Source organism: Gadus chalcogrammus, unplaced genomic scaffold (assembly GCF_026213295.1).
Source record: "Gadus chalcogrammus isolate NIFS_2021 unplaced genomic scaffold, NIFS_Gcha_1.0 GACHA062, whole genome shotgun sequence".
Taxonomy (NCBI): Eukaryota; Metazoa; Chordata; class Actinopteri; order Gadiformes; family Gadidae; genus Gadus; species Gadus chalcogrammus.
In genome coordinates this window covers 88,926-100,502 of record NW_026613497.1, presented here as the reverse complement: position 1 = coordinate 100,502, position 11,577 = coordinate 88,926, and the positions used below count along the sequence as shown (strand labels likewise).

The window sequence follows — 11,577 nt, the reverse complement described above, 5'->3', positions numbered from 1 at the left end:
CTCCTAATGCCGTGGCCATTAGCTCTTACGCAACATCGTCCTTAACAGTCATGCAGGGATTCGAGGGGGTCCAAACCCGGCCACCCTCGTGCGTGGGGGAAAGCTATTCGCATAACATGAATTATTAAAAAACAGGGTGGCGCTGTCCATGACTCAGCGGATATGTGCCGAAGCCTGGTTCCTCACTTCGAGTGGGGGTCCGTGGGATAAAACACGACCGACGACGTCCAGTCGCCGGTCGTGACATCCACCGTCTCTCCCACACTTTCCTCCAGAAGAGAGTGTGCGGAGGTACGCTTGGACTAAAGAGGGAGGGAAACGTTGCTAAGCTAGGCTACAGCGAGCCCGCCAAGGATAATGTAAATGGCGGAACAATAAAACACTGACATGAATAATGAACGTGAATGCTGAACGCAGGCCTGCTGTTTGGTCAACCTTCGGTCCACATGAGCTAACCGTGGTTGTGTAAACATGATGGTGCCCCCAAAACACCAGTGAATATCCAACACCCCCCCCCCCCCGCCCTGTTCCCTTAGGTTACTTTGTTCTTTCGTATGATGACTGCAGCAAAGGCCAACTGTCTGTTATTTAAATACCAGGCCTGTGTGCGGTGGCTTTTAAAGGAAAGGAGTCTGGATAGTGGAGGACGTCTCGCTCCAGCCCACAAGATAACAAAATAAATCCCTGTTTGTTTCTTTATTTATATATTGTTTTATAGGTTATCTCCCCTCAGAAGCACAACTTTGACAACGCAAGTTCTGCTGAGCGGCAGCAGAGCACCAAAGCGCCTTCAAGGTACGTGAGGAGGGACGGAGGTTGGGGATGGGTGGTTGTGGTTCTAGGTAGCCTGTTTTATACAGGCTAACTAGCGCCTAGGTTAAATAGTTCTGCTAAGCCTTTCTTGTTTTGGTTTGCTTTTTATAATAACGTTTTTCATTAAAGGTTGGGTATGGGATTTGCGAAAGGCCAGCAGATTTTGAAAATACACAACTCAAATGGTCCTACCCCCTCTCCTTCAACGCTGACTCTGACTCCACCCATTCCAAGTACCTGGACGCGCAATTATGCGAGAGCGCGAACACAGATGCGCGAGAGCGAGCCAGGCTAGCGTAGGTTTTCGCTAAACAACATGGCAACATTAAAAAAAAAAAACATGGGGATGGTGGCGTCTTGTCTGCCATGAAAATTGTCTTCTACTGCTAGGTCCAAATGTGGATTAACTAGTTCCAGTAGCTACCGCAGGATAACAACAAACAGGAGCTTGCTCTGGGTCACGAGCTATGGGTCACAACAAGTACTGCACGAAGGGGTCGCGCGCGGGGGAGGGGGAGTGCAGTACGACCGTTTGATTGACGTACTTACAATGCAACTCGGTGGCTCTGGAAATCATTGGCTGGAGTTTTTCGAGCCCTGCCCGTTCCACAGATGATTGACTTGTTTTAATTTTCATGTCAGTACTTCTAACTCAGTGGCTGTAAGTGGGTTATGATAAGGATTTCAAGTAATTCTGCAAAAATGGCCAAAAAAGCGAATTCCATACCCAATCTTTAATTAATATATTATTTACCAACATTGGTTGACACTAAATGATAATATTATGTTAAATCGTCATTTTCAAATGAACAAAGATATAACTGCAAAAAGGAAAAGAGATGTGGAAGTAAAATATAATGTTTTGAAAATAATGTTATCGCTTCAGATAAGATTTTTGCTTTTAAAGATTTTTAATAGCGATTTTTTTCAAAATATTACAGACATCTGAGCAGCATAACAGCGCCTTCTAGTGGTGACCGCTAGAAGGCACCCTGGTGCTGACACCGACTGTTTGGGAAATGTCATGCAGTGTTTGCAAAGTAAGCAATATTCCGCTAGTGCTGCTGTCTTAAGCATGTCATATGTTTATTTAATTTTCCCATTCTGCTGTTGTTTCAAAAATATGGATCCCAGCAGCTCTAAGAACGTTCTGTACAGAATATTATTTTTGGAACATAACTTGAACCCATTATCTGTCGGCCTCATTGCACATTGTCAACAGTATTGTTGGATCAAGACGTTTTTTCACGTCTGTTGGAACTGTTTCATGCTGTTTCTTCTTACTTAAGGATGTGATGAATGGTGTTTCTTTTAAGCCGTTTCTGGAGGTCTCCTGGTTGTTTGCTTACACTTGACACAAGTTCAAGTAGACAAAAGCAGAACTATGTCGATTGTCCTGGTATTTTTCAAACAAAAGACATTGTATTGTGCTTCGTTGTCACACACACACACACACACACAGAGACACACACGTGTAGGCCTACGTGACACATACCACCAACGTTTGTCTTGAGACAGCAACATTCCTAGCATACGAGCTGTGGCCCGGCTCACCTTGAACACGCTCCCAGACGTGTTTTCTGGTTTCTCCTCGATTGACTTTCCATGGAACACATCCTGCCACGTCTTCAAGAGAACCTTTCCTCTTCCTCATCCTGAGTCCTGACACTCTGAGCCACATCACATCGGTCCTGGGAGGATAGTCCGGAAACCTGCTGGAACCCGGCTCTGTGTGTGCGCGTGTGTGTGCATGCATGATTGAGTTTGTGTGTGTGTGTGTCTGTGCGCATGTGTGTCTGTGTCATAAAGTTTGTCGTTGTGTGTCTGTGTGTGACATGGAATTTGTGTTAGTGTGTGTGTGTGTGTGTGTGTGTGTCCCCGCATGAGTGTGTTTGTTTGTCTTTGTGCGAGTGCGTGTGAAGGTGTGTGTGTGAGTCCACGTATGTGTGTCAGTGTGTGCGTATGTGACTCTACGTGTGTGAGTCCACGTGTGTGTGTGTGTGTGTGTGTATTTGAGTCCACGTGTGTATGTTTGTGTGTGTGTGTTTGAGTCCACGTGTGTGTGTTTGAGTCCACATGAGTGTGCATGTGTGTGTGAGTCCATGTGAGTGTGTGCGTGTGCGTGCGTGTGTGTGTGTGTGTGTTTGGGACAGGATGACCTGCTGGTCATCCTGTGCTCAGAAAGTGGGTACAGCAGGACTGAGCGGTAGCCATGTGTCCTGTATCCTGTTATGTCTACACACTTCAACTCTGTGTGTGTGTGTGTGCATGTGTGTGTGTCTGAGTGCACCTGCGTGTGCCCCCCGTCACATACTGTTATTAATGGTCTGAAAAATGAGTGTGTGTGTGTTTCTCTGTGTGTTTATTTGTGTGTGGGAGTGCACCTGCGTGCGCCCCCCGTCAGTCACTGTTATTAATGGCATGACTGTGTGTGTGTGTGTGTGTGTGTGTGTGTGTGTGTGTGTGTGTGTGTGTGTGTGTGTGTGTGTGTGTGTGTTGCCTGCCACGTACTGTTATTCGTGGAAAAGTAATGCGTGCGTCTGTAAGTTTATTTCTAAGTGAGCAGGCAAGTGATGCCAGAGTGTGTGCGTGCGCATTCACACGTGCATGTGTGTGCATGTGGCTTTGTGTGTGCCTATTCTGTGTTTGGGCTTGTCTGTGTGTGCGTATGCGCTTTGTACACGCTGTCAGATTGATAGTGATTGTGTTGGTAAATGATGTGTCTGATTTTGTGAGTTGGTGTATACATCAATTCCTGCAGTTTTTAATTTGGATACTATACATGCAGACACACTTTTGTTTTATACATATTTGTATATAAAAAAAAGTGTGTATGCTTGTGTAAGAGTGCAGCAAGAGTCGAGAAGAATTCATAGAATTATTTTGCCTGAACTTACATATAGACATAATCATCTTCTGAACAGGAATATATATGAAAATAGATCTATATTCTCTGTCATTATAACATAATCAAGGCAACCAATATAAGTGCATGTAATTACATCATTTTGATTTGCAATTGCACTTGCTCTTTAATGCTTTATATTTCTTATAATCCATCATGTGTTCCAAATGTGTTACAAACTTTACATTGTGTTCAGCTATTATTGATGCACCAACAAAAAGTTTGAGAGCGACTAATTAAATAGATAAATAAAGAAACTCTATTCTGTGTATGAAAATGTTACCAATTTGAAAAAAAATGTATAGACCTACTTACTAGCACTTAAAGGGCTACGTTTTACTATGTAAATAATTTTTCTTTTTTTCACTTCAGAGACAGAACACCCTTGAAAGAGATCTTTGTAGTAGTTGTTTTTAGTGGGTATAATTAGTCTGGGTTACGTTTAGCTTAATTGAAACGTAAGCTTTCTCTGTATAAGGCCTGTGGAGTGCAGAAGAGGACAGTAACTTTGGTTGCACCAGGAATACGTGTTCCAAGACATAACATTCATCACAGAGAATGTAGACAGGAAATATAGAAATATATACCATGATTATGTGTGTTGGCGGATAGAGGTGAGTGGCTTTAACGGAATCGTTCAGCCTTTAGAAATGGATCCGAGATAAAAAGGTTATAGTTAAGGCGTCACAGCTGCTCGGACAGGCCTTCTCGTTTTCTTCTGAAAAACCAACCGAAACCGATGAGGGTTTTCGGTTTTTCGCTGCCTTTAAGGTCAAGTGGAAACCATACTGAAGACGAATGACAACGTTTCATGTGTTGTGAAAGTTCATTTTACTACAGAGAATCGATGGCCTTGGAGACGTGGCTGAAGACCTCATCGGGGGGCAGCTCGGAGTCCACCTGGAGGGAGACACGCAGGACCCAGGTTTATAAATGTGTCCGAGGTGATGAGAAACCTATGATTTGTGATGCACTGTTTTATGGGTTTGTACCAGTGTGTAAAAGGGTGGGTGGGTGGGGGGGGGGGGTATTGGGATGTCGCACATGCCCCCCTAAATTGTGATTTGCCACCCTCAGTGCCACCGCTTAGTTAATCTGGAAGTTGATGGGCTTTAAACTTGTCAATCAAAATCTAAAAGTGAAACAGGCTGTTATTTAGACCAAAAAAAGGAAAATGCGCCATAAAAAGTAAAATTTGCTCCGCAAAGTTACTTTTGTTCGGTACAAACACCACTGGTTTGTACTGTTCCTATGATACATTACTGTCCTGCCAGACCGATATTATCTGCATGCAAAATCTGAGAACCATACAAGTGTGTGACCGGTTTAAAACGTTTGACGGTTTAAACTAAGGAGCCGGATTCTCACGGCCTAGACGCCAACATCACAAACACGGCTTCACAGCGGCGGTCACCTTGTGGACGATGCCGCGGCCCTCGTAGAAGGCGATGACGGGCTCGGTGGCCTTGTAGTACAGGTCCAGGCGCTTCTTGATGGTCTCCTCGTTGTCGTCGGCGCGGCCGCTGGTCTCGCCGCGCTTCAGCAGCCTCTTCACCATGGTCTCGCCCTTAGCGTCCACGTACAGCAGCAGGCAGGGTTTGCCGATCTGCGGTCAATACACACACACACACACACACCCCCACACACACACACACACGTCAGAGTTTAGCCTTTTATTCGTATGAGTTCTTTGACGTATTCCCTCGTGTTAATTAGCCGGGAACAAATTTAAAAAGGAACGAACGCACGATCATTCCCTCTGATTGGAGTTTCCCTCCGTGTCCTGTATTCCCTCGTCTCAAAGTTAATTCCTGTGCGTTGGGATTTCTCACGGTGAATGTCCTTCGTGTGGCGACGTGCACTCGGTAATAAGTCGGACGATTCTGATGGCAGGGGGATCGTAATGTTCTATCAACCCCCTCTCTCCCCCCCACCCTCTCTCCTCTCTCTCCTCTCCCCCCCCCTCCCCCTTCCCACCCCCCTACCTTCTTCTCGAACTCCTCTCCCTGCTTGACCTCCCGGGGGTAGCCGTCGATCAGGAAGCCCTTGGACACGTCGGCCTTGGCAATCATCGCATCCTTGATCATGTCCAGGACGGTGTCCTGGGGGGGAACCGCACACACACACACACACACACACACACACACACACACACACACACACACACACACACACACACACACACACACACACACACACACACACACACACACACACACACACACACAGGAATGTGCACACACACACAAGCATGTGCACACACACACACAAGCAGGCACACAAACACACACAGGGAGGCAGGCATACAAACAGGCACATGCAAAGATATATACACACACACAGGCAGTATCCACACACACACACACACATACACACATATACACACGCGCACACACACACATACACAGTGAAGACATATCGTTACATCAATTGAAAATAAAAAATAAATGTGTGTGTGCAAGTGCGTGTGTGTGTCTTTTGTACATTTCAGTGTCGTCAAACTACACAAATGGAAGATAAAAACACATTCAAGGAATAAATCAAATCAACATAAAATCGCGACATCACAACCTTGGTCTTTCTATTCAGCCGTCTACTGAATCAAAACACTTACCCTGGCCATATTGCACAACACAATTTGTACATCTCTCACAACTATTTAGAATATTATACATTTATTATAGATTTCTGTTAAAACGTACATTGTATTATATTCTATTGTATTTTAGGCACAGAAATACAGGATATGTTCCACAAACATTTCACTGCACATCCAGTACGAGTATGGGACAAATAAAAACCTTTTGAATCTTTGAATCTACTTTTCTCAAGGACGTGTTCGGGGCCTACGATATCCCATCACCTCCCCTTCATTCCCCCCCTGTTACCCCATCAGGTCACGTTAGTACCACGCCGGGTCAGGCTCTCACCAGGGGGACCAGCTCTCCCTTCTGCATGATGGCCTGGAGCGTCTTGCCCCTCTCGGAGCCCGAGCCCACCTCGGCCCTCAGCAGGTCCCCGGAGGACAGGTGGGTGTAGCCGTACTTGGCCACCACCTTCTCACACTGGGTCCCCTTCCCGGAGCCGGGCCCGCCTGCACGGGGAAGGGAGGAGGAATGGTCATGTGAGGATACGTGACGCAGGCAAGAGCCGAACGCATCCCCCTTGTTCTCTCTCTGTCTCCTTGTCTCTGTCTCCTTGTCTCTCTCTCTCTCCCCCTCTCCCCCTCTCTCTCTCCCCCTCTCCCCCCCTCTCTCTCCCCCTCTCCCCCTCTCCCCCTCTCCCTCTCTCTCTCTCCCCCTCTCCCCCTCTCCCCCTCTCTGTGTCTCTCTGTCTCTCTCCCTCCGTCCCCCTCCCTCTCCCTCTCTCTCATGAGAGAGAATACTTGTTTGAAAATACATGCTCTCTCTCTTTCATTCTTTCTCTCACCCACACACGTCTGCACACACACACACGCACACACACACAAATGTCAGCTGTCTCATTATTTTTGAGAGGTACTCACCCACCACAAAGATGATCTTGGCGTCTTTAATTTTGTCTGAAATAAACAGGGCAAGAACATATTTTGAATACATTGTTCAAAACACCCACAAAGCTTTGCCTCTCTGTCTAGAAAAAGAGACTTTCTCGCCGCCAGGATATTTGTTACAAACCCTGTTTAGACGGGGCTGTTTTGCGGGCCTCCGCGGCAGATCTGCCGTGATAACATCCACTTCCCATGGTTCTTGTTTTATATCCAGAGACCCTGGCCCTGGGCGACTATAGGACTCGGCTTCAACTCTGTGTTTATAAGTGAAGTTTGTGTTGCTCTATTGTTTCAAGAAACTGTTGCTATGCAACAGTTGTTTACAATGATGCCATGGTATCCAGGACATTGCTTGAAAAAATACCATGAGAGACTTCTGTAGAATTGTCCACATTGAGCCAGTAGTTAATTATTAACTATTATTAACTAATTTGTGTTACTTTGAGGCCACTATTCTCAAAGTGAAATCATTATACATTAAAGATCCTGGAATATTAATCTTTAATCTGTTATCTATTTATTTATGTATTTATTTATTATGAATTTCAATGATACCAATACAATTATTTTGGTATCTAGCCTCCATATTGCAAAACACGGTTTTGGAAATAGCGCACGCTGCAGAATCCCCAGCAGATGGCAGTACAGCCTCAGGAATCTATCGAGCTATTTGCAATAGACCCGTCTACCTACAAAACGTACCACAATAAATAAATTCGGAACCCTGTGGCAGTACGTCTACTTCTTAAGTAGGCCATTACAAAAAAAAGTGTTGTTTACCTGCCATTTTGCTGTATTATTTGTAGGTGGGTCGTCTAGCTGAAACATAAGAAAACACAGAGACAAGTGCATTAGCAGAGCCCTGTAGTTATTTCGGCCAGAGCAGAACTGACAGGTGTAGCAGCATTGGTAGCAGTCAGTAAAAGCAGGGCTTCCAGCAATACTTGGACAATTGAAGTCATTAATAGACCTGCACAACACCATGCTGTTCGGTATTCCCAAATAACTCCAGTGGTATTTAGGAATATTAAACCAGTCATGTGAGTTAGAAGGCCTAACCGGTTGCATGTTTGGCTGTAGCCTAGATCAGCGGTTAAAGGATATGGTCTTCTGTGTCACATTCTAACAATAGTGTCAAGTCTGCCATGTAACCCAGAAAGACATAAAGGAAGGTGTGTACTTTCAAAGAGTTATCTCCATTTTAGGAGCTGCGTCTGGCCAATTGTTTTTGTTTATGAGTGTTGAAGTGTGAGGTGGAATTAAAAAAAAAAAAATTCAAGAGGCAATTCAGGCAGTTTGTCAGCCTGTGAAGTTACTCAGTGTTTGTGCGTGTTGTGTGAGCAAGTAGACCATGAAATGTGACATACCCATACCTAAGTGTCCCATGGTGACATACAGTAAGGCCATGTGCCATGTGACAGTCCCTCTATTCATAGACACGTTCTCCCTGCCCAATGCCCAGAAAGGTCCTGATATCCACTCTACTCTACCGCGACACCTGGTGGAATAGATCTGTAACAGCGCTAAGGTATTCAGAAATTAATGTTCCTTCCCTGATCGAGAAGAAGTACCGTGAAATTACATAAAGAAAACGGTAGGATAACGACACGTTGTCATAACTTGCCATAACCAGGCATGTCCTTTAATGCTCCTGATGTATCCATCACTAACGACCGAGGGAGTGAGACGCGAACGGCGTGTCCTGAAGGGAGTGTTTTATGGTCTCGGAGGTCATTAACACGGGGTCTTCGGAAAGGTCAGTGTGTCAGTCCTGGGGTCTTCGGAAAGGTCAGTGTGTCTGTGCTGTTCATATGCACCCTGGGCACCCTTTTGGGGGTATCGGACCCATCGGACCCTGGCCTAGTATGGTGATATTCCTCAGACCTCCTGGCTCATGCATGAGGGACACCTATTAGGGACGTGCAGGTGCAGAGTATCCTTCTTTGGGACAAGGCCACGGTGTTGCGATGTGGATCCAACGGAATGGGGAAACATCAGATTGACACCTCGTTATTACCGCAATGCTGATTAGCACTGCAATGAAGTCTTAGTCCACTGAATATGTTCATGGTGTGTGTGTGTGTGTGTGTGTGTGTGTGTGTGTGTGTGTGTGTGTGTGTGTGTGTGTGTGTGTGTGTGTGTGTGTGTGTGTGTGTGTGTGTGTGTGTATGTATATATATATATATATATTATTATGGACATAGGCCTACAGTTTGGCTGCATAAACGATAATCTGAAGTGTAGGTCTGAACTCCACTGAGTGGATTGTGGTGCGGTATTAAACGCCAAGTTCATTGTTATGCAATGATTGTGTTTGGGTAATCCAACCCTAGCTTCACACATAGCGCACGGTTCCCCTGATACACTGTCAACCGATTATCGCATTGAAATATAGTAATATGGCATAAAGCGATTAAAGGGCGTTCTATACTTTCACCACTTACATGGCCGCCCCCCAGCTTGCATCCAAGTGGATATCTTCAACGTGTTGTCGGCATGCTATAAAAAGACCCGGTCAGCATGCACCTGTTGTCAGTATAGTATTTCAGCCATTCTCAAAAAAACATAGCCTATGGACGCCGGACTCGAATTCACTTATTTTCAAACGCTAAAGGCAGTGAAAACATAAGTTTTCACTCACCCGTGTGCCTCTGTGAATTGTGCACATTTCAAAATGACACCACTGTCCCTTTAACAGAGGACTGGCGATCCGATTGACGTCACGCAGCATTAGATAAAATATTCCATGTTGTTTAGTGAAGGGATGTTTTCGTTTGAGGTAGCAGGAAAGAGAGGGAGGGTAGCTGACCGTTTCGATTATTTCATGTCTGAATGGGTTTCCATGGGATTTGGCTGCAATTTGTAAACTGCTGTGGTTATTCTGTCTTTGAATTGACAGTGAACCCTTAACCAGTTTTGATGGGACACTATTGGGCAGCCTGCTATTTAAAAAGTTCTGCAGTGCAAATCGAATGCAAATGTAAATGCATCTTTACATTGACAGCAACAGCATTGTTATCGATCTCAAACGGGATGTGTAGCAGACCTGCAGCTGTCCAAAGTCAGGGTGCACACTATTACCAATAGGTGTGTGTGTGAGTCAAGTCATGTCAAGTGAGCCTGTCATGCATTGCTATGATTGAATGGCTCAAATGCAGTCCCTTTAAAAAGGCATCCAACATAACACAATGCCAATACCTTGTCTTGCCATAAGCAGTCAAAGCACAGCATGCAAATGGTAGATCCAATGTTAGACAAACCATCCGTCATCACAACATTTGCTGAACAGGCACCCACATAGTACCACAGACAAATCACAATAAATAATAGACGAGCCCATTCCCGCCAACATGCCCCCGTATTACTGTCCCAGTTCCCTCTTCCTCTGTCGCCCTCTAGCCTAGCAACATGCTGCCCTGCCCACTTCTCTTTTCCTTCCTTCCGTTTATTAACAGTCTCTTCCTTGGTTCCCCCCCCTAGTGTAACAGCCTCCACCATGAAGCCTTTCTCTCTCTCTCCCTCGTGTCCTCTGCTACTGACCTCTCCGTCTCCTGAGCCGGTGAATGTTCAGTGGATCCTAGTGGCCGAGGGGGGGCTGCTGTCTTCCCTGGATCTGTCTCTGCGCCTCTAAGTGTGTGTGTGTGTGTGTGTGTGTGTGTGTGTGTGTGTATGTGCTGTCGTCCCCAATAGGCTCCACCCCACCACACACACATATACCCCGCCTCCTTGCCTTTTTATAGCACAGCACCACCAGCACCAGCACCACGGACTAAAGCCTGCTCAGCATGCGCAATGCATTCTGGGTAGAGAAGGGCTCTGTGGAAGAGGAGAAGACAGTGAATGGGAGAGAGGGAGGGAGGGAGGGAGGGTTGAGAGAGAGAGGGCTATGGCATTCTCACGACTAATTGTCCAATTAAATAGCAACTGTTCAGCTTACCAGTGAATCAGTCTTGAATTACACGACCACAGCACATCCGACGTAGAATCTTTGGAAGATCGAAGCTGTTGGTGAATGTGTTTCATCTGTGCATGTATGAATTTATGTTTGATTCAGGAACAACATGATTTCAGTACTTATTGTGTTTATGCTTCGTCGAGGAACAGCAGAACAATGCAGCGGTTTGCAGAGTGGGCCGTAGTAATGCAGCCTGTATATCGCCACCTGAATGAGTCAGAAGGGAGTTCTATTCAGCACCTTGACCTGCACACATTGTGCATTGTCCTGCAGCACCTTCAACATTTAGAGATAATATCAGGTATGTAAAGTACAGAAACGTGTTGTAACAGTCGCAATTCCTTTTGTCAAACAGAGAGATTAGATTAGACTTTA

The 11,577-nt window shown here is 45.5% G+C and overlaps 1 protein-coding gene across 2 annotated transcripts; it reads right to left on the bottom strand.

The window, feature by feature from the left end:
* Positions 1-3,556: 3,556 nt before the first annotated feature.
* On the bottom strand, positions 3,557-10,916 carry ak1 (adenylate kinase 1). Of its 2 annotated transcripts, none has more exons than XM_056584986.1 (7): positions 10,788-10,916; positions 8,028-8,066; positions 7,224-7,259; positions 6,649-6,812; positions 5,704-5,820; positions 5,133-5,324; positions 3,557-4,618 (listed from the first exon to the last, which is right to left on the bottom strand). In XM_056584986.1, the coding sequence occupies exons 2-7, from the start codon at positions 8,032-8,034 to the stop codon at positions 4,553-4,555; spliced, it is 582 nt and encodes a 193-aa protein (XP_056440961.1). In that variant the 5' UTR covers positions 8,035-8,066; positions 10,788-10,916; the 3' UTR covers positions 3,557-4,552. The 2 variants fall into 2 exon arrangements, with proteins under 2 accessions (XP_056440961.1, XP_056440962.1); XM_056584987.1 differs by having other exon boundaries at positions 3,809-4,618; positions 8,028-8,062; positions 10,788-10,897.
* Positions 10,917-11,577: the final 661 nt, after the last annotated feature.